General features: G+C 41.7%; 1 protein-coding gene across 2 annotated transcripts in view; it reads right to left on the minus strand.

Moving 5' to 3' along the window:
- The window catches only part of LOC117272145 (MAM and LDL-receptor class A domain-containing protein 1), a 59,786-nt gene that overhangs the window by 4,719 nt on the left and 32,908 nt on the right, over positions 1-22,159 (minus strand). For both annotated transcript variants that reach the window (XM_078173096.1, XM_033650899.2), the window contains exons 27-44: positions 18,988-19,143; positions 17,949-18,074; positions 17,648-17,863; positions 17,433-17,552; positions 16,853-17,008; positions 15,920-16,011; positions 15,676-15,843; positions 12,116-12,313; positions 11,888-11,996; positions 10,879-11,001; positions 8,594-8,693; positions 8,234-8,393; positions 7,060-7,174; positions 6,772-6,915; positions 4,746-4,933; positions 4,204-4,369; positions 2,112-2,330; positions 941-1,119 (exon numbers count right to left, since the gene is read on the minus strand). In XM_078173096.1, coding sequence (XP_078029222.1) covers positions 941-1,119; positions 2,112-2,330; positions 4,204-4,369; positions 4,746-4,933; positions 6,772-6,915; positions 7,060-7,174; positions 8,234-8,393; positions 8,594-8,693; positions 10,879-11,001; positions 11,888-11,996; positions 12,116-12,313; positions 15,676-15,843; positions 15,920-16,011; positions 16,853-17,008; positions 17,433-17,552; positions 17,648-17,863; positions 17,949-18,074; positions 18,988-19,143 — 2,735 coding nt within the window. The remainder of the gene's footprint in view (positions 1-940; positions 1,120-2,111; positions 2,331-4,203; positions 4,370-4,745; positions 4,934-6,771; positions 6,916-7,059; positions 7,175-8,233; positions 8,394-8,593; positions 8,694-10,878; positions 11,002-11,887; positions 11,997-12,115; positions 12,314-15,675; positions 15,844-15,919; positions 16,012-16,852; positions 17,009-17,432; positions 17,553-17,647; positions 17,864-17,948; positions 18,075-18,987; positions 19,144-22,159) is intronic.

Genomic DNA, 22,159 nt, shown 5'->3' on the forward strand with positions numbered 1-22,159 from the left:
AAAATAAGTAAATTAAAAAAATATATATTAAAAAAATTATACTATAAATAGACTCAAAATATCAAAAGGAATGAAGTCATTTTTAAAGTCATGGAAATCTATTTGTTTATATGATAGTTTTGTCTTTAAAGGCTGGGTTTAAAAAAAAAAAATCCCCACTCACTCCCAGTGATATCTGAATGATATAATATAATAAAATATATTATAACAAAATAGAATAGAATAAAATAAAATTAAATAAAACAAAACAAAACAAAACAAAACATAATGTAAATTCAAGTGCAGAGGATTACAGATATAATTCCTACTCAATTTCACCCAAGAAAAATCTTCAAGGAGAACTGTCCACAGTGAGGTCTGTGGATTGCTTGGAGAAAGTGAGATTTATATTTACGCATTTGTAATTTTAATGACCTAATTCTTTAAATGAGACACTAGTCCAAACGGACACTGGCTTAAAAGTTCCTAATGTTTATTACAGGATTACATAAAATGTTGTGCTTAAGCCCCATGGAAAAAAATAATATCTGGATTTATCTCCATGTACAGTGGTGGACATACACAGAACCTTTACTTTATAAAATATAAACACAATAACAGCAGCAATACAAAGTCCTGCATTCAAAATGTTATTTTATTGTCAGATGGAATTTTAATTATCAGGAGAATTCAGGTACTGAGTAAAAGTGCTGTTGGATGAAGCATAATCTGCAAAGTAACTACAGAGGTCAACACAATGCAGTGAGGAAAAAGTACTATAAAGTGGCATCAAATGGAAACACTTCAGTAAAGTACATGTAACTCAGAAACTGCAATTGAGCACAATACTTGAGTGAATGTACTTTGTAACCTCCCACTATCGTTCATGTATATCTCTTTTCAGCCAAATGACTCTGTATCATTACCACTTAATGTTTTGGGTGGATGTTTTGTGACTTACCCTGTACGGCTGAACCCGAGGCAGAAGTGAGGCCTGAGCGAACCTCCACAGCCGACCCTGGTCTCCTGTCTGAGAGAAGATCAGAGCCTCCTTCCCTTCTTCACTCCGCTGGTAAACGTTCAGCGTCCCCATTCCTCTGCCGTACATGTGGTACCACAGCTGCACACAAGCTCCTTTGCCTGAGGGAAAACACACAGCATATAATAAAATATCACAGAGAATATCCACCACTTAGATGTCCAGACGTGTGTCTTTTAGAGAAAATACTGTGATTTAGTACACATTTAAAGTACTTATACTCCACTACATTACAGATTGAAATATTGCTCCTTTCCCACTACAGCTGGAGCTACTTTACAAATTAACTACCCAACAGTGTACGAAATACACTGACAGATTAATCATTTGTCATTTTTTTCACCGAACATTTCATGTGAGGATTTGCTCTTTTTTCTACATTAAGTACTTTTATACTGATACTTTTTTTGTGCTCAAATCTTTATTAAAACAATTTTTGTAACACTGACATGTCAGTTACAACAGCATAATAAGATAACTGAAAAATAATAATAGCTAACGAAACAAAACCTGCTTGGGTAAATACACATTTTTACACCCTTAAGCAGTAGTGTATCTACTGATTATTATTCCAGTCCAGTGTCATCTTTTTGAGTCTTGTATAAAGTCCATTTTTCACATTTTCTTTCTAGTTGTGCTTCTTGTATAAGAGTGTCAATTTCTCCATTAAAAAGATTTCTACCTTTATACTGATGCTTTAAGTACATTTCCCTGATTAAACTGACATACTTTTACTTAAGTAACAATTTCAGTGCAGGAGTTTACTCAGCAAAAAGTCATCGTTAAAATTAATACACTAGAAAATATTTTAAAAACCTAAAAAACCTGTTTATTGTGCGGAGAAAGGAGGGATATCCCAGGGCCATCATCTCTATTGAGACATTTAAATAAATGTTTTGGTCCTGTTAGGATGTGACTCAGTGTGGGGAGGAGTACATGTCAGCATACATTGTGAAATAGAGCTTATTCTCAATTTAATTGCTGTACTATCTTGATAATTCTTGGAAAACAGGGGTGGAACAGAGTCTATGGCAGCATAATGTTGATGATCTCAAAGGAAACCACACACACATCACACTGGACTTTGTCTCACCTGCTGGGTACAGTGGTGAAGACATTTTAGCTTTCTGGCCAGCGTGGTCGCTATCAGAGGAGGGCAGGTAGTAGTAATGGCCCATGGGTGTGTTGGTGGTGTGGTCGTTGTCTGGGCCAGTGTTGGGGTTGTGGGTGGAGCCTGACTGTCTGACCCAGTCAAAGTCATCGCCGGTCTGCTGCTGCCAGTTACAGCTCCCCTCCTCGAAGTCACACACGTCTGTGAGATAACGTTTTGTGATGCATTATAACAAGCGCAACAAAATCAAATCCAAATAACTTTATTTATGCATTAGGAACTTAATTTGTATAAAAAATGTCGAACAAATGAGGAACATAACTTGACAATATACAATGAAAATAATTCCCACAGTGTGCGCACATTCATCTATGCCTTGCTCCTTTTTAATAATAGTAATAATGGTCTATCTATCTATCTATCTATCTATCTATCTATCTATCTGTCTGTCTGTCTGTCTATCTATCTATCTAGGTCTGTGAATCCATTTGGAAATGATATGCCTTTTACCAAGAGGCCACTCTCCCCCCAAACCTCCTTTTGTATGAACACCATCTGACCAGCAGAGTGAGCTATAGCGCTTACAACTAAAAAGTATGCATACAGTTTGTAAGGAATAAAAATGCTGAAATTGCTGTGCAAACACTGTGCATGGGATTCAGTTTTTAATCTAAATGGGATGTTAAACAGCAGCTTAGAAGGTGCTTCAAAATGTTTGCTGTCTTGCATTTGTTACTTTTTGTTTCTGTTTTCTTTGAGGACCCTGAAGGCTACATCACTCACAATTATTTGTGATTAAAAAGATCTTTGACAGATCATTTCTAATCCTGTTGTGTTCAAGTACATGTTTGTCTGCATGATGTTTATATGTATATCGTATGGACATTGTCCAATGCCTGATTCCTCCCTGCTTTTTTGTTATAGCCTAGTTTAGTTTTCTGACTCTCAAACCAAACACATTTGTCCATATTGAAAACATGCAAACATTACTCCAACAGGAGGAGGAAACTGTGCATTTATGAGGGGCTACTTTCCGCTGCAGATCAAGCTACAGTGCATGTTCATTCCAAAATCCAAATATGTATTTTTCCTCTTACCTGCAGCACTGTTTATCAATCTAGATTAATTTGGTGTGAGTTGCAGAGTGTTGGAGATATCGGCTGTCTGCCTTCTGTTGAATATAATTAATGATCAATACTGCAGATTTTCCTTCTACCAAAGTACACCCTCCAGCCGCATCACTGCACAGCGCAAGATGTGAACGTTAAAGGTGTCCTGAGGTGTATCATTAGATAGCTCAGGGGTGCTACAGGTGAGCTAGCAGTAGACACATACCGCCTTCTGCACAGTGACACAGTTGGCGGATGTAGATTGGTAGAAATAAAATAGTTCCTTCGTGAAACTGCTCACACAACTAGGTCTGATGATTATCTTGAGTAAGCAGGTCATGATTTCTGGAAAGAGATTTTGCTGTTAATGTCTTTAAATGTAATTCTTTTGGGCATTTTTAGCACCACGAGCCGAGTGTCATCTAGTTCCATTATATTTGAGAGAAGGCAGACATCTGTATGGCCTCCAACGCTCGGCAACTCACACCAAAACAGTCAAGTTTGACAGATAGCACCACAGGAAAGAGGAAAAATGTGATAAATTAGATATATCAGACTTTGACTACATTGACAATACTTGTTCAATCAATTCACTGTTGGTTTTTGGTCTTCTCATTAGATTGCTGACAGTAAGAAATATAGAGAACATAGCAAGGCTTACCCTCTAAATGTAGCTGTATCAAAACATCCCTATCAAGAGTCGATCACATAATAGTGTCTAAATAATGAATACTAAACAAATTATTGTTTAGTATTAGAAGAAGTAAAGGAGGAAGATATGGTTGAGTTGATATGATATACCGGGTAGAATATTGTGCACTGACTCCCTCTTTTTACAGTTATTCCGTCTTTAACTTGTAAAATGATTAAATACTGAATAATTGCCAAAGCTCTGGAAAATACAATCTAGTCTGGTGAACCAACATGAAGTATGCCCAGTGTTTTTCCAGCCTCAGACTTATCACCTGAGGCAGGGCATGGTCCACTGATGAGGGAGATGTCATCAATGGCTATGTCTCCAGCCTCACCCCCCACCGTAGCCTCCAAAATCAGTTGGTGGACTTTCTGCACGGTCACATGGCTCTGCACTAACAGCCACTCGTCCCCTTGATTTCCTGATTTTTGCCACACCTACAGGAAAGACAGGAGGCTGATTCACTCATCACAATGAGGATGTGAGGAGGTTTTTTTGCAACACTGTGCGCTGAAACTGTGCAGCTTGCACTCATTATTATACAATGCATTAATGCTATTTTGCAATCAGTGTTTCACAACTTTGTGAAAAGTATAATAACAGAGAGAGAACACGGTGGGAGCTGTCACAAATATTTCTCAATAAACCTCACGGCCGTTTTTCTGTCACTGTAGTTAAGGGAAGTATGGTGTCCAGACTCAAAAACAATCATTGATGAAAAAAAAGTGGCCTTCTCTGACCTCTGTGTATCTCTATGCTTAGTTAAACATCAAATAAAACTAATAAAACTATTAATTTAATGCATTTTTTTACCTCAGTTTTCTTGAAGGAATCAGCTGTTTGTAGAAGCAGCCTCAAGGAGCCCACAGTAGCTCCAAACATGTGGTACCAAAATGTGAAGCAGTATCCGTTTTCACCAGCAGGCGGCAGCAGTGAGGACTTCAGCTGGGCCTTATCTCCCTTTACAGTTGGTCGGGAGCTCTCGATGTAAAGGTATTTCCCTGTGAGAAAGCATAAACAGTCATTCTACACTTTTCTGGCTTTTGATGCATTAAAAGACGTGTGCATGCGACTCCTTGTCACAGGATGCATAAAACTATAGGCTGTGAGGAGTTCAAGCAAAGAGTGATTTTTATTTTAACATGTTTTAAGGGCCTGAAGAGGTGAAACTATCCAGTATTTAACAAAAAAAGAGAGAAACGGCTTTATAAAGTAAAAAATGGGTGGTAGAATGTATTTTCTTTCTTGTTTATGACCCTGGTTATCATCCTACGACCTCTTAGATCCATGTTGTGACCCCTTGGGGTGCCTCTGCCCCCAGGTTGGAAACCACCTTATACTTTGTAGCACGGGTGTAGGTTTTATCTCAACGTTGGGGGTGTGGGAGACATATAAAACAGGAGGTTTGGGGGTCCTCCACCAGAAAGTTTTGAGCATCAAACACTTATTTCCTGCATTCCGGTGAATTTTTACTCAGGGCTCTGTACCTCTTCAGCACCAATTTATGGTGTACATGTCCTCTGCTACTTTCATTTTTATAATGGAGGGGGACAAATGCACATGTCATAAATAAGGAGGGGGAGGTGTCCCCTGCATTCCCCCTGAAATCGACACCTTTGCTTATCAGTTTAAGGAGAGACAGTGTAACAAAAAGTAGATAACACAATCGTCCTGTCACATATATAAAGTCGAATGCATGAGAAACAAAATAAACCATTGCCATGTCCTTAAGTGACCAGTATGGTATGACCAGTATGACTGTGGCATGACTGTATGACTGAAATTATACAGTTTGTTTTCTGTCTTTATGACTCTTCTCCTATTGTGCTAACGTGTCACTGTTTTTGGTCACTGTGGCCACAGTGAAAAAAAGTAAAGTTACCAAAGTTTGGCCATGAAAAATTCTCAACATAGGCATTTCAGTACTAAATGTAATCAAGATGTGCACAATGGTATTATTTAGTTATCTGTGTAATGTTCTAAAATACTGCTCGACAAATGCGGGATTTATACTTCTGATTCCACATAGAGCTGACACCGTAGCCTGATGTGCCCCCTCCCCAAAAATGTAACCACACGTTGCGGCGACGCAGACCTCCCGTATATTATTGTAAGCTGAAACCATTTCCCTCAGTGGAAACGAAGCTTTTACAGTATCTACTTTTATTTCACAGATCATAAATAATAAATTGTGAAGACAGTAAAGCCTCCATGAAAAAAGTATTTTAAGTCTTGTGTGTAATATATCCTTCAGGGAATTATGCTTCAGGATTATCCTGACTTTAACTGAGTAGAGGAAATCTCCGCTTGTCGCTAGACTAATTCATACAATCTAAAATGCCATAGGCTTTGCTAATAATATTAGCATGTTGTATTTGTTTGGAAAACGTGTTTAGTATAAGACAGTTGTTTTGTCGGTGAACCTTGTGAGTTGTAATGGAGCAAAATTATATACCGTTACCTTTGTTAAATGTTGCTGTTGTCCCTGGCTTCATATGAGTAGAAGAAAATTCTGCTAGCCGCTAGGCTAATTTATACAATGTAAAATGCCATAGGCTTGTGCTAAAAACATCAGCATGTTGTATTTGTGGGGAAAATGTGTCCAGCAAAAGACAAGTGCTTTGTCTGTGAATGCTGTGAGTTATAATGAAGCGGCTTTGCGTACTTTTAATTGAAATTATTGCTATTAAGCCATGTTTAAAGTGTTTTGGGTGTGTTTTGAATCAACAAAACTTTACAGCACTTCACAGAAACCCCGCCACTGACTAGTGTTTTGGAGGTGTAACTACAGAGTGACACAGACACACCACCACAGAAGATAGTTTGGAATAAAAGTGACCTTTGCCGGTAGTGTGGTCTCCTGCAGGCCCGGTGTTGGGGGTTTCAGTGGGACCAGACCTGCTGAGCCAGTCCTGCTCATCTTCAGCCCCCTGAACCCAAACACACAGTCCATCTTCAAAAGAACAGCCACAGGCCGACAGAGCTGAGGTGAGAAAGATAATTAAAAAATGAGCCACCTTTCCTCCCTGACGCTCTCTCCTATAGATTTTCAACAGAATGAACAATTTAAGAACGACTGCTCATGTCTAATACATTCACATGTAATAGTGATGGACACCTTACTCACCAGGTGGTTGGTAGGATTTTTCACAGTTTAGAAAAGAGATGTCGTCCACAGCAACAATGTGATCTCCAGCAGTAGTGTCTGTCTGAGTCACTTTATTCATGCTACTGAACCATACCTAAGAACAGAAATGCTTACATTCATATTTTTGAAGGATCGGTGTCCTGAACAACAAACATTACACATACTGCACTTGAAAACCATATTCCTGGACATATTCGGGAGAATATAATGTAGTTTTCAACATTTACAGACCATCCTCACCCTCATGCTCACGCTAAACTACTGACACTGATTTGATATACATTTGCTTTACCTATTTTTTTTCCTAATAAATAGTTTTGTACAACAAAACATGGCCCCATGAGCCCTGCTGTGAGAGTATTATAGCTACAGTAAATTGAATGCAGTCTAATATATAGTAGTCCTGCAATAAATCCTACCTGCACAAAGGCTAAAATGTTTTACAAAGGTGCTGGATCAACTTTATGGTCATGTTAGAAGCTGCGGTTTGCATTACTTCTGGCACATGGAGTTAGACTGAGTGATGTTTCTAATATTCAGTCTATCACTATTGATATAAATATGGTGGACAAAACATTAGAAACACTTCTCAGTATAACAAGGTATAATTAAACAGCATTATCACCTCTCTTTCAATAAAAAAACGAACATTATAACCTTCATGAAGAGAGGATTTATTGCAGGATAAATGTTTTAGAGGGCTATAGTTTTAAATACATGCACTTCATAAACTGGTGACTGGTGTGTGTCCATAGCTATTGAGCAATATAGTGCATACCAACAAGAATATAACAGGATTGTTGCTTTTTACACTATACTAAAGATGCATTACTTGTTTGCAGTACATGGAAAATATTAAATATGTTTCAAAATATATTGTGCATTTACGTATTTTCAAAATGGATGTTTATGTATAAGATCTATAATCACTGTGGATATACAAATGGGTGTGTGGTGGGGTGTTGGGCCACCACAAGCTGCCCTGACAGTCCAAAATCTCCCATAGGTGTTGAACTAGATTGAGATGTGGTGATCATTAACTAATTAAATGTTTTGTCATACTCATCAAACCATGCAGAGAGCCCTCGTGCCCTGTGTGCAAGCTTCCTACATTAAAACTGTTCAACTGTTGAGTGGATCTACGAGCACACACCTTATAAGGCCGCTGGTGCAGGCCTACGGGCAGATGCTCTGGGGTCCAATCAGAGACAGTGTTGTGACTGCGTGACCACAGGATTGCTTCACTCCCCTCAGCTTGCTGCATAAGCACTCTGAGTGACCCAGCACTCTCTGCACTGATGTGGAAGTGAAACCTGCGTTGAGGAAAGAAGGAAGGAAGAAGGGGAGAGCGTTGGATTGGGAAGAGAGTTGCGTGGTAGCAAGACGGGGGCGGTGGGGGACATTGAGCAATTCATACTTGAAAAATTTGACTCTGTATCAAAACAAATATTCTACAGACACTAGGGATGATAATGAGAGAAATGTGGACATCAATGTCGTGGTCAGCACTTACAGTATCTGGCAGTATGGGGATGAAGGGGGGAGTGGGGGGCACTGGAGACGGGCCTCACTCTGTATGGACTCCCGACTGAAATTCACTCTCATGTAGTAGCCTGAGAACGAGGGAAAACGTCCTGAATCAAAAAAGTTGACTCTTAACTGTAAACCACCAAAGTAAATGTTGGCATTGTCAGTTTCTGCAAACCACAGATATATAATCATAAGTGCTATGTCTTAGACAACTGGACTTGGCTTGAGTTTCTTGAAGACGTTTCGCCTCTCATCCAAGAAGCTTCTTCAGTTCTAACAAACTGGCGCAGAGCCAAACTCTGTGTGGATGTGAACCCTTACAGAGTCATTGAGGTCACATGTGAGTCACTGACCCACTCGGCCATCTGTGTAGAGTTAGGGTTAGATGGGTCCAGGTGAGAATGGGTGTTACTGTAAGTAGTCTGGGAGGGGATCCCAAGACTGCATTGTAAGTTGGTGATAAATGGTGTTGTAGGCCAACATAGATGCCCCATGCCTCTTACAAACCATCTGTCTTCTCTGGCCAAGATGTGAACATTGCTGTCCTTGAAGGAGTGTCCCTTCTCCTTTAGATGTAAGTGGACAGCTAAGTCTTGACCTGACAAGCTGGCTCTCCTTTTTTGGAGACACGGATATATATCTTTTGTAACGTTACATTATTATTTAGCAAATATGTTGAAATTTTATGTTTCTACAATGGTGTGGTGAATCTGTGGTTATGTTTAGGCAAAAAGACCACTTGATTATGGTTAGGGAAATACCATCTGTCCATCTATCCATCCATCCATCCATCCATTTTCATCCACTTATCCAGGGCCAAGTCACGGGGGCAGCAGGCCAAGCAAAGCACCCCAGACATCCCTCTCCCTAGCAATGCTTTCCAGCTCCTCTTGAGGGACACCCCAAGGTGTTCCCAAGCCAGATGAGATATGTAATCCCTCCTGGGTCTGCCCCGGGGCCTCCTACCAGTTGGATGTGCCCGAAACACCTCTAACAGGAGGCGCCCAGGTGGCATCCTGATCAGACACCCAAACCACCTCAACTGACCCCTTTCGACACGAAGGAGCAGCGGCTCTACTCCCTCCAGATGTCTAAACTCCTTACCCTATCTCTAAGGCTGAGCCCAGCCACCCCACGGAGGAAACTCATTTCGGCCGCTTGTATCCGCGATCTTATTCTTACAGTCACTATCCAGAGCTCATGACCATAGGTGAGGGTTGGGACGTAGATGGTCCAGTAAATTGAAAGCTTCGCCTTCCGGCTCAGCCCCCTCTTCACCACAACAGTCCGGCGCAGTGCCTGCATCACTGCAGAAGCCGCATCAAACCGCAAATCCATCTCATGCTCCATTCTACCTTTACTTGTAAACAAGACCCCGAGATACTTAAACTCCCTCGTTTGAGTCAGTAACTCTCCCCCAACCCGAAGGGGGCAATTCAGCAGAGAACCATGGCCTCAGATTTGGAGGTGCTGACTCTCATCCTGACCGCTTCACACTCGGCTGCAAACCGCCCCAGTGCATGCTGGAGGTCACGGTGTGATGGAGCCAACAGAACCACATCATCTGCAAAAAGCAGAGACACCATTCTGAGGTCCTCAAACCGGACCCCTTCCTCCCCCCGGCTGCACCTCGATATCCTGTCCATGAATATCACAAACAGGATCGGTGACAAGGGGCAACCCTGGCGGAGGCCAACACCAACAAGAACATGTTTGACTTTACACTGAGTATATGGACGCAGCTTTCACTTTGGTCATACAGGGACTGAATGGCTTGTAGCAGTGACCCCGGTACCCCGTAATCCTGCAGTAAATATCATAGTTTGGCTTTAAGTACCCAGTTTTAGTTGGCATAATATTATGGTTGGGAATGCCACCGTGTGGCTGAAAACAACTGGTTTTGGTGGCGCAGTCACAGCTGGAAATGCCACCAATGTCTCTTTAAAAAACAACCAATTTTTTTGTTATTAGGTATCAAACTGTGGCCTTGCCAACTGTGTCATGCAATCCACCATCCCCTCCACCTCCTGATGACAAGGTAAGCTCATATACAGATAATCAGAACGTCGTTTTAGAAACGTTGATATGGTTTGCAGAAACGTACAATGCCAACATTTTCCTCTAGCAAATGGGTTGCTCTTAAACATGCAGTGTAGTTACGAAGATTTCAGGACCATGTAATCTAACATGGTTCCCCTTGAATCCTTGTCCTGCGGGTCCATTAAAACCAGTCAACTATTCAATCAGTGAATAAGCCACTAAAGTTACCTGTGTTTGTAGTGTGATCAGTGGGCGGCTCGGTGTTGTTACTGGCTTTGTGCCTCTGCCACCTACTCTGTCCATCACTGGTGTCAGTCCACTGGCACTGGTTACTCTCAAATGTGCACCCACCTTAGAGTTTAAGGCAAGATGTTAGTAATTAGTAAAATGGAGGTGTCGTGGGACCAACTAGACGAAACACTGGTGAAAGGAGGTTCCCACCCGATGACCCCAAAGACATGCTAGTTATCACTGCTCATTGGTTTGTATAGTTAAGCCTTGCCATATTAGCTTATCATAGGGCTTAGGTTTTTCACTGAGTCTTGATCTTTTCTCTAGAGCACAAGCTTCTTGTGTTTTATTTGAATACTGCAGAATGAATGAATCACATGTTTCTGAATGTTTTTTTTTTAACAATAAGCCTAATCTGCTTTTGCTACAAATTTTGTGACAGAGTAAAAGAAAGTTTGTTACTCATAGAAGTATGAACTTTATATAAAACTTGGTCTTGGGGTAGAATAGGTTGACTTCTCTGTGAGAGAATCAGTAGCGAACCTGGAGGTCCGAGCGAGCACAGCCTTTGATGCTAACGCTAGCAGCCAATCTCGTCAAGCCACACTCATCCAGGTGTTCAGACACAAACTAAGCAAGTCTACCCATGACCGACTGACTAACTGTCTTACAAAATGAACTGCAATGGACTGCAGTACAGCATTGGTGGTAGAGGACAAGGGGACAATTGTGTCCAAAATCCAGCAGCTTTACTACTTTGCTTACTCTGCCAAAATTCAATTGAACTGAATTTTTTAAAATACTTTCACAGCAAAAGTTGATGTATGTGATTAATTTAGATTAATTAATCACAGAGCATGTAATTACTTCGATTAGTTTTTTTAATCGCTTGACTGCCCATATTGTAAGACATTGTACACTAATGACAAAATGGTAGAGGCATTTGTACTGCAGGCCTCTACAGCCTGTTTTAGATGGACGCAGTCGATGGAACACGCAGCCTCACCACAGCCATCCTCGTCCTCCCCCTTTGGGCAGTCTGGGTGATAATCACACTGTAAAGTAGCCAGAATACACACTTCTCCAGCTGACCGCCAACAGTAAAACTCATTATCCTGCAACACCAAAAAAAGAGAACAGTAACTTTGGATTATTTTCAACAGGTTAATAGGATTACTTAATGTGTCACAGAATTGCTTTTGCAGACATGAGTTTATTATGTGAAGTAGTTTACCTGACAGGGGTGGGTTGGTGTGGTCGAGGTTGCAGGTGTGGCTGGAGAAGTGATAGAAGATGTAGGTGGGGCAGAGGTGGTTGATGTGTCAGGCAGTTTGTTGTTTTCAGGGTCAAATAAACACTCCTTGGAGAAAGAGATGTCGTCCAGTGCAACCAGCCCTCTGAGACCCTCACCTCGCTCATATCTGAAGACAATCTGAAAAGGTGACAATCTTAAACTAGGATAACCACCTCATGGTTGCATGCCTCCATGGACCAGTCAAGTTGCAGTTACAGACTACAGACGGACTCATATGTAGCAAAGATAATAGGCAATACTTCAAATATAAATGCTGCTGCAAAGGAGCGACATATTCTAACATGGATGCTTCACACACATCTTTACCTCATCAGCACAGAAGATCTATACAATCAGCACAGTTTCAAGATGGGAACCCAAGATTAGTGTCACCAGTTCAATATCTTTGTTCAAATATCTTTTGTTCCTGAGTTTTGGTGTTCAATAAAGGCCAGTAAAGTGTTTTTTCAGAACATTATGATGTCACAGCAAAGTTCACCTTTGACCTTTTGGTTATAAAACATCATCACTTAATTTTCTATCCTACGAGACATTTGTGTCAAATGTTATCATAATTAGTGAGGGTGGGGGGTAGTATCACAATATTTTTGTGTGGCAGTATCGTATCATCATACAGTGCCAAGTATTGATTTTTTTACTATATAAATTATCATTATTACAAATGCTTTTTCAGTCCATTAGACATATTTTGCTGTGGCAGAAAAACGACTGAAGTGAGATGAAGAAATTAAAAACTTTATCTTATAAGATAAAACAGATGTTGACAAAGTTTTCCTTAGGTAGTATGATTTATAGTTGAATTGCAAATTTTTTTTAACGCAATACTCAGCATATCGCAACATAATTTTAATCGCAATAATATTGTATCTCAACTTAAGTATTGTGATAATATTGTATCGTGGATCCTCTGGTGATTCCCACCCCTCATAATTAGCATATAAGTTCTTGAACTATGGCTGAAGACGTGTTTTGTGAGGACATAGTGACCTTGACCTGTGATTACCAAATTCTAATCCGTTCATCCTCAAGTTTCAGTGGACATTTTTGCCAAATTTGATGAAATTCCTTCAAGCCTCTTGAGATAATCGCGGTCACAAGAGTAGGGCAGACAGACGGACAACCCGAAAACATAATGCCTCCGGCTACGGAGTTATAAAAACTATGGTCTTACATTGCTGCTACTTTTTACTTCTGCTTTTATTTTATTTCTGGGTGACCAAACACATAATTAGCAAAGTCTCAAATTAAAGTCAAGGCCAATTTGCAAAAAGCTAAAACTATACATTCATTAATTCATTTACGTAATCGCTTATCCTGTGTCGCAGGGTGGCTGGAGCCTATCCCAGCTGACATTGGGTGAGAGGCAGGGTACACCCTGGACAGGTCGCCAAAGGCTAACACATAGAGACAGACAACCATTCACTCTCACATTCACATCTTTGGACAATTTAAGGTGCGGACACACCAAACCGACATCAAAGAACTAGCGGCGACGAAAGCCAACTGTTGCGTCGTCTACGTCGCCTCACGTCGCCCTGTGTCAGTTGCATTTGAACACACTACAGGGACTACATCCGACGGCCAAGTGGCACGTATGTTCTGCGCCTGCTTGAGAGAGAGAGCGGAGTGAGAGAGTGGTACATCCACGGACTATCAGTCCCGGTGCTTCCTCCGCAGGCTCCACTTCACTCAGCTGCCCAACAAACCCGCTGCTTCTTCCCACTTTAACCTGAATAACAAACCAGGGCTCGGTGCTCCAGTTGGATCCATACGGAGAGTCGGTGCTAGCTCAGAGACTAGTGGAAGCTAACTGGCTGTGCTTTCTTCCGGTCATGCTGCGGCTAACGCTCCGCTAGCCGGGGCCAGCTGGAAAGCTAATGGAGGCTAACTGGCTGTGCTTCCCTCCCGTCATGCTGCGGCTAACGCTACGCTAGCCGCTCCCAGCTAGCTCCGGTTTGTTATTCAGGTTAAAGTGGGAAGAAGCAGCGGATCTGTGGGCAGCTAAGTGAAGTGAAATCTGAGGAGGAAGCACCGGTTAGCCCCGGTTTCACTACAGGCAGATTCACTCGCTACAGGGGCGAGGAAATAAAACCTGAACAGCCAATCAGAATGATCTCCCTCACTGACAAGCTCCGCCACCGATTCAACATGCTCAATCAGCCGAAAAGCCGCCGACGCCAAAGTGCCGACGGTGCAGGTTGATCGTCGGCTTGGTGTGTCAGGGCCTTTAGAGTCACCAATTAACTTAATGTACATGTCTTTGGACTGTGAGGGGAAACCGGAGAACCTGGAGAAAACCCACGCTGACACGGGGAGAACATGCAAATCTACACGTACAAATTCCTGGCTCCCCCACCCTGGTTTCAAACCAGGAACCCTCTTGCTGTGAGGCCACAATGCTCGACAATGCTGCTTAAACCATACAATAATGATAATATGAATAATTTTAGTAATTTTAGTATAAAGCACTTTTCGGATAAGTCATAAAATCATCAGGTTTTAAAAGAAAATGTAAAGAGCAATTTGGTGTCTCAAAACAAATACTGCGTATGAAAAGGTACGAATGTTTTAAAGCAAATTAAAATCAGTCAACGGAAAACTCGATAATAGTTTAAAATAGATGGTAAAAGTAATAGTCGTAGATAATACAATGTAAAACCAAAAATGCGTTCTGATAAAAGTATGTTTTAAGACAGGACTTATAGGAGATCCCTGACTCAGACTTCCTTGGGTCGATCGTTTTAGGGTCTTGGGGCGCTCTGTTGGGCCTCTGACCTCTGCCTGAGGATCTCTAAGTATGTACCGCTACATATGGTACCAAGAGGTCAGAGATAAAGCAGGGAGAGAGGCTTTCTAAACTACCTTTTATATCTATCAGTGCCATTCATATGAATCTATTTAAACCTGCATTAATTCATTTTTTTGGCCAGCTGGGGGCAGTTTTTAGCAAACAGTTGCGTATTTGAACATTGAGCAGAGACCTGGAGTTGTGTTTCTGGCTGCTTTAGGAAGCAAAGTCCTATTTTACTCTCACTGTAGGTTAGATTTGCTGTCCCCTAACTCCACAGGAAAAATCAGGCTCCTATAAGTTCAGTCTGACATTTGGTGCTGAGCAGGTAGTGTGCAGTGTTTTTTTTTTTAACCTTGTTTTGCAGGAAACAGTTGCCTGCTGCAGCTGAAATCAATGCTGATGAGAGTGGTGAGAGTAAACCAAAGCAGTGCATTTCTGGGCTATAAAACCAAATGAATAATAATTCTCTGTGGGTTTGTCAACATGAGCAACATCTTTCACATTACATATTGTCATTCAAACCAACTGTTAACATTAAAATACTGATCAGAGAAGCTTTAAAATGTTTCCTTTCATCGTGGCATACACATGTGAGAGAGTTAACAATCTTCCAACATTTTCATAAATGAATCCTTACTGACTACAGCTGTCATTTGTCATTTAATCACCTGTCTCCTTCCTCACTGACCTTGCTATTGTCTGAGGAGGAGAACGTGACCTCTGCTCTCTGCCAGCTGTAACTCTGAGCTGTACCCCTGAGCCATAACAGGGTGTCGTCACTACCAGACTGTCGCGTCCTGGACTGGGCTGTCAGTCTGGCTGGAGCATCATCCAGGCTGAAGAAGAAGAATCTTACCTGCATGGATACAATAACAGTCATCACAGCTCTTTCGTAAGGATGTAACATGCTACGTACGCATATGTATACTCACAGTGCAGTTGTAGCTGGGTAGTAATGTTTTGGAGAGGATCTCTGACGCCTGACCCTTCTCAGTCAGGTCAGTCCCAGGGATGATATACTGACCTGTATAATGAAATTGGAAAGGTATAAGTAAAGTATGGCATTACTGATCAAGAACACTTTAGTCAAAGAAAACTTTATTTCCATTTGCAGTATTATATTTGGCAGTATGGCTCTGTTCAGGGGCCTCTCTTCCATTCCTAGGCCTACACAGAAAGCCTCTTCCACGTGCCTACGTGGAAAGCCTAAGGCAGAAAGAGCACACCTCTCCGCCCTTCCATGCGCTTACATGGAAAGCCTTAAGGCACAGAGAGAGCACACCTCTCTGCCCTTCCATGCGCTTACATGGAAAGCCTTAAGGCAGAGAGAGAGCACACCTCTCCGCCCTTCCACACGCTTACATGGAAAGCCTTAAGGCAAAGAGAGCACACCTCTCTGCCCTTCCATGTGCCTACATGGAAACCCTGAGGCAGGGAGAGCAGCAGCAAAGACCCCCAGGAACAGAACAGAGCAGCATCAGTGACAAACACAAATGACATTGGTAAGTCAGACACAGCATGAAAAGGAGGAGCTGGGGTGGAGGCAGGTTGCAAATCAGCTTGCAGAGGAAGCAGCAACAGTAGGCAGGCCAGAGCAGTTTAAATAGGACGCCTTGAATGAGATTTACCTATTGGTTGCACAGAAAGGAATCATGTGATCTATCAGCTGACTCACTTCCATCAATCAGCTGCTCCATCAGTTGATTGGCTGTTTGAGATCAGCTGATGTAGCTGGGATGTGAGCTGAGCTTGACATCATGTCCTGCCCGAACTAACACTATGTTCAATTAACCATCTAACAAGTTATTCAGAGTCAAAGACAGTAAGGATTATCTAAATGCCAAGCAGCTCAGGGAGGGTGATACCTGCAGCAGAGTTATGGGTGTGATCCCTGGGAGGCCCATATTTGGGCCAGGCCTCCTGTCCTTTGTGACGCATCCACTCAACTCTAGGTGTGTCCACATCACTTCTCGCCCACGAACACAGGCCTTGCTCAAAGCTGCAGCGCTCTGCATGTGTCTCTACATTATTATCATCAGGTAAAAGGAGGGCGAGAGGTAGACAAGTTATGAACTGATAATCGAGAACATCAACCTGTGAATGTGCAGCTCTTGGTTGGTTTATAAAACAACAACACTTGGAAAAGCCCATCACACTATGACTATATGAATGTGTTATACATTACACATCACATACTATTATATTTTTACTGATGAAAATCATACAAATCAGGAAAAACACTAAAAATCAATGTAAACAATTTTAAACTTTTCATTCCATTCATGCTTATAAGTTTAAATAGACTTACTATCAAATTTTACTTAACTTTGAGACCTTTCAACAGAAATTATGAAATAATGTTCAGGACAAGGGGAAGTTTAGAGGGATAGCCTGTATGACCTGACATATATGAATTTACTGTACATTTAGTGTGTCTTATCTCACCACAGTTGTTCTCATCAGACCGGTCCCCACAGTCATCACTGAAGTCACACACTTGGTTTTGCTCCACACACACATTGTTGTTGCACGTGAACATATTGCCTGGACACAAGGGCTGGGGCTCTGAGGTGGAAGCCAAAATATATTTCATCAGTGGAAATCAGCTTGATAAAAGGAGCAAGCTGACATAAACCGAGTGTCCTGCAGGTAGAGCTTACCAGGCAGGGTGCAGTTGGTGAAATCTATGTCATCAACGGCGATGTGTCCCCGACTGTTGAAGGCCCTGGAGGCTTCAAACAGGATGTTGAAGTCCTGAGGGATTCGACCCACTGTTACCTCACCATGATGCCACGAATCTCTATGGTTACCAGACAGCCACCACAGTGCAGTGGTCCTGGCGCCCTCCTTTAGCAGCACAGTCAGCTCCTCTATGTCTGCAGCAGTGTCAAAGATGTCATGCAAACTTGCATACAAAGAAAGCAAGAACATACATGCAGAACACAATAATGGAAAACATACCGTCTCCATACATGTTGTAGTAGAAGTGTAGTGTGCAGGTGGCACTGGCCTGTTTCATGCTGGGACTTTGTAGGGCAGCAGGGCTCATTTGACCTCCGTGGTCAGGCTCCACTGCCATGTACCAACCTGGAAGAACCAATGACAGCCCCCTTATTTTTTCTATACACTGTCAGCAGTGTAAAAAGCACGGCAGGAAAAAATATGAAGCAATGCTAGATCTGCCAGACTGACATGTAGTGGAAACGTGCTGGCATGATTTTATATTTACATTTTAATTCACACTAGAGAGCCTGAAACCAACGATTTTTAAGTGGCAATGACATTATAAACCTCCTTAATTTTCAGCTGAAATCGAGCTGAGTCTGCAATGCATGCAGTAAAAAGCTGTTTATCTTATTTCACAGGGGATTTATTATATATTTTTGTCAGGAAGGCACCATGATTGTTGGATTTCCCCCCTTTTTGTGTAACAGTCTCAAAGGTTTAGGCAATACAGGGACATATGGTGCTGCTAAATTAAAAACGCACATCATATTTTTAGATGTGATGACAGGAAAACTAAAAGCATAATTCAGTAAAGAATTTCATAGAATAAGCATTAAAGTCAACGAATCCAAGCAAGAACAAAAAAAGCATGGGGATGTAGAAACTGTGGCAAACACACAGCCACCATACATACTGTAAAAGGGGAAACAAATTCAGCTTATTCAGCAAATTAGCATATGCAGCTTCTTTTACCGTGGTAACAAACTTCTCATTATAATACTTAAAGATGGATGAAAGATGAAAAGTGTACTGCTTTGCTGCCTCTTCCCCCTTTGGTGGGTTTTAACTATGAAAGGTGCTTTGTTTATTCTATGAGTGGAAGCCCACATTGTTTACTAATGTGTACTAATTTAGTTCCACTGAAGCATCAAGAAATTTGTTACCCTCTCTTTTCTGCCTTTTATTGCTATAAGTGATGGATCAGATGCAGATAACCTCTCCCATTGAAAATAAAGGCAGTATCAGAATCAGAGGGGTTACTGTGTGGCCTTACCCAGTCCTGTGCCCACCGTGTGGTCCACAGAGGGTCCAGTGTTCCCAGAAGCATTTTTTCCTCTTGTCCACTGACAACCGCCATGGCTGATGTCCTCCCAGCCACATGTGTCATTTTCAAATGAACAGCCCACAAATCTCAAACTTGTGTCATTTACTACAAGAAAAGAAGACATTTTTATTTATTTCAATATCATCAAGCATGTATAGCGCTGCAGAGGTGACGTTTTTTTTGCTTTGTTTTTATAGGTTAACTCGGAAGGTAGCGTCGCCCTGGTTCCCTTGACAAAAAGCCGATGTGATTTTCCTGCTGTGTTGGATTACTGCAGAAAATAAGCTCTGTGGCAAACACAACTTTATAATACTCACACATTTTGCTCTGCACAATAATCCTCACAACTAAACAGCACGTTTATGAGTTTTCAAGCATAATGCAGTCACCAGAGGTTAAAAGCTAACGTTAATCTATAAAGCCCCATTTCCATCGAGCAGTCCAGTACAGTACGGTTCAGTTCGGCACGCTTTTTTTCCGTTTCCACTGTGAAAAGTTGTGGATGGTACCAATGGAGCCGTTCTGTATCGTCCCCATTTCTGGTCATCCCTCTGTTGGGGTACCTAGCACACAGGCTCGGTACAAAAAGGTGGAGCTGTGAACACTGCACTCCACACACATACTCTTGCTCAGGTTTTGAAAATTATGTAACCTCTGTTCATACCATGGCAAGTCATATGTATTAGTAAACTGTAACTATACAATGAAAGGATGTTTTGCTGCCTCTTGCAGCAGCTTGAGTCGGAGAAAAATAACTTAATTCACTGGGCTGACTGGTGACTTTTAAGGTGGAATGTTTATTTGTAATGTTACTCAATGCATGAGGTGACGACATAAATCCATCAAAACACCTTAAATTTAAATATGACAACTTTGACCATTACTTTAGTTTTTATTGTCATTCTTGGATGACTTTTTGGAAGACTTTTAGTAATGAATGGATTTTTAATCATTTGAAAATAAATGGTAATTTTGACTGGATTTGACTGGATTATGTGAACGGCATATATTCTAATCCTCACTGAGAGAAAAAAAAGGCATCGTGGAGCATCGTTCCTGTGGGCTACGACAACACTAAACCCCTGAGCTTGCCTGAGAAGGACTAAATGCACAAACCTGCTACTTTTAAATATCCCATGGAGAGAGAATCTCGCTGCAGCCTGTTTTATTTTGTTCTAAAAAAGTTTGCATGCAACCTCGTTCTGTGGACGATAAATGAGGTGCAGGTGCTTCCCTTTGTGTCACCGGTGAAGAGCCATACAGTACAGTGAGTGACAACAACCCCGCCCACATTTAAGGCTGCTTTCAGACCTAGAGTTGTCTTGCTTTGGTCCAAATCAGGGACTGATTTTGTTACAAAGTTGTGTAACGGCCAAGAGTTGGTTCGTGTTCTCACGGCAGCATTTACAAGCAGACCAGATAAAATGCTTACGCAAGAAAGCTGCTCGATTAGTCAGAATTTTTATGTGGGAAAAATACATGAAGTGAACAAATCATTGAAGAAGAGCACACTTGCAAGATAAATGTGACTCTTTCTAATGTCACAATGAAGGGACAACTACATGTTGATTTTAGCGCTGGTCATCGTGGACTACATTGCTGTCATTTATTTTAGTCAAAGTGTGAAAACAAGGCGAACAATGTCTTGATGCATTGGTTGTGCTCAATGTGCATATTAAGGCAGTAGGGGAGACTGGGGTAAGTTGAGCCAAAGGGTAAGTTGAGCCACCCCTTGTTGCTAGGAAACCGTAAATAAAATTGAGCATGTGACCAAATATTTAGGAGGAAGGCATCATTTTATGGAGTCTGTGAAGGTAAGAACCACATGAGTTAAGTGGTTAGAGATTTATGTCCTAAAAAGCATTTTTCACTCATGAAAGTGAATTTAGTCTATCAGAAGTTTCATGGGGATTGTGTTTAGACCAAAATAGATAATTTTAAATTTGTTTTATACATCAATTGTGGTATCTATTAGCTACAAAATGAGGTAGTACAGCTACCATGAAAGTGCACCATTTTAGCTGTGGGGGCTAATAAAGTCAATATGGTAGCTATGGGGTAAGTTGAGCCATAAGTTTCTGAGAAGAGGCAAAGCTGGATATGGTAAACCAAGCTTTACTTTCAAGGAGAAAGATGAGGAGATTCTTCCCAAGAAGCGATGTAATCGCAAAACTCCCCAAACCTCAGAGTCCCAGCAGTTTGTATTCCCCTGCAACCTGGACAGGTAGGATATTGAGTAAAGGGGCAGGTGGGATATGGATGGAAGGAGGGAGGGGGGTGGATGGAACGAGAGTAAGATGGAGGGAGGAGTTTAGAGAGGATGAAGGAGGCCCCAGACACGGGGTAAGTTGAGCCACGAGACCACTTTTTTTGACATGCTATATTATCAAAACAGTTATGTTTACACTCATTCTGTTTGTTTGTAGGGATGCACAACATCCTGAAATATATGCACATATATTAGTTAGAAACAAAACTATAATAGCCTTGATGTAGTGATCCTGAATATGAAAAGTGGCTCATCTTACCCCGGTCTCCCCTACAGGAGGAGGTGCACATTAATAATCCTCCAGGACTGTAACATGCTCATGTTTAACCCAAACAATGCGTAATGTGGCTGCAGTTGGTTCAGATCAAGGTCGGAACACGTTCTCACCACAAACAAACCATACCAGAGTTCGGGTGTAACCGGACAGAGACCACCTCACACCCAAGTGCAATTGCTGTGTTCACACGTGCCCAAACGAACCGCACTTAGGGGGCAAATGAACTTGAGTTCCATTACTCACTTATAGCCTCTCTTTGGCGTTTGAGCAGCTTTATAAAACTCTTGAACATGTAATGGCTCCTTAATTAGCAAGTTGACTTTACATAGACAGCATATCTTTTCAATTTCTCCTGACATTGTGTTGTTTGGTTTGTTCACTGCTCCGCGACATGCGCGTTAAGGCCCGAACATACTCGGCCGGAACATACGCAGAACGGGTTCCGCGGAGGTCTGCACTGACTCAAAGCGGATGTCCGCAAGCCCTGTGCGCGCAAAGCTCAGATTTTACGACCACGTGGACTCCGCTCGGCGCACCAGTGACTGCTCGGCATGTATTTTTCACATCGCAGGGAT

The sequence above is a fragment of the Epinephelus lanceolatus genome, chromosome 12 (genome assembly GCF_041903045.1).
Source record: "Epinephelus lanceolatus isolate andai-2023 chromosome 12, ASM4190304v1, whole genome shotgun sequence".
NCBI lineage: Eukaryota > Metazoa > Chordata > Actinopteri > Perciformes > Serranidae > Epinephelus > Epinephelus lanceolatus.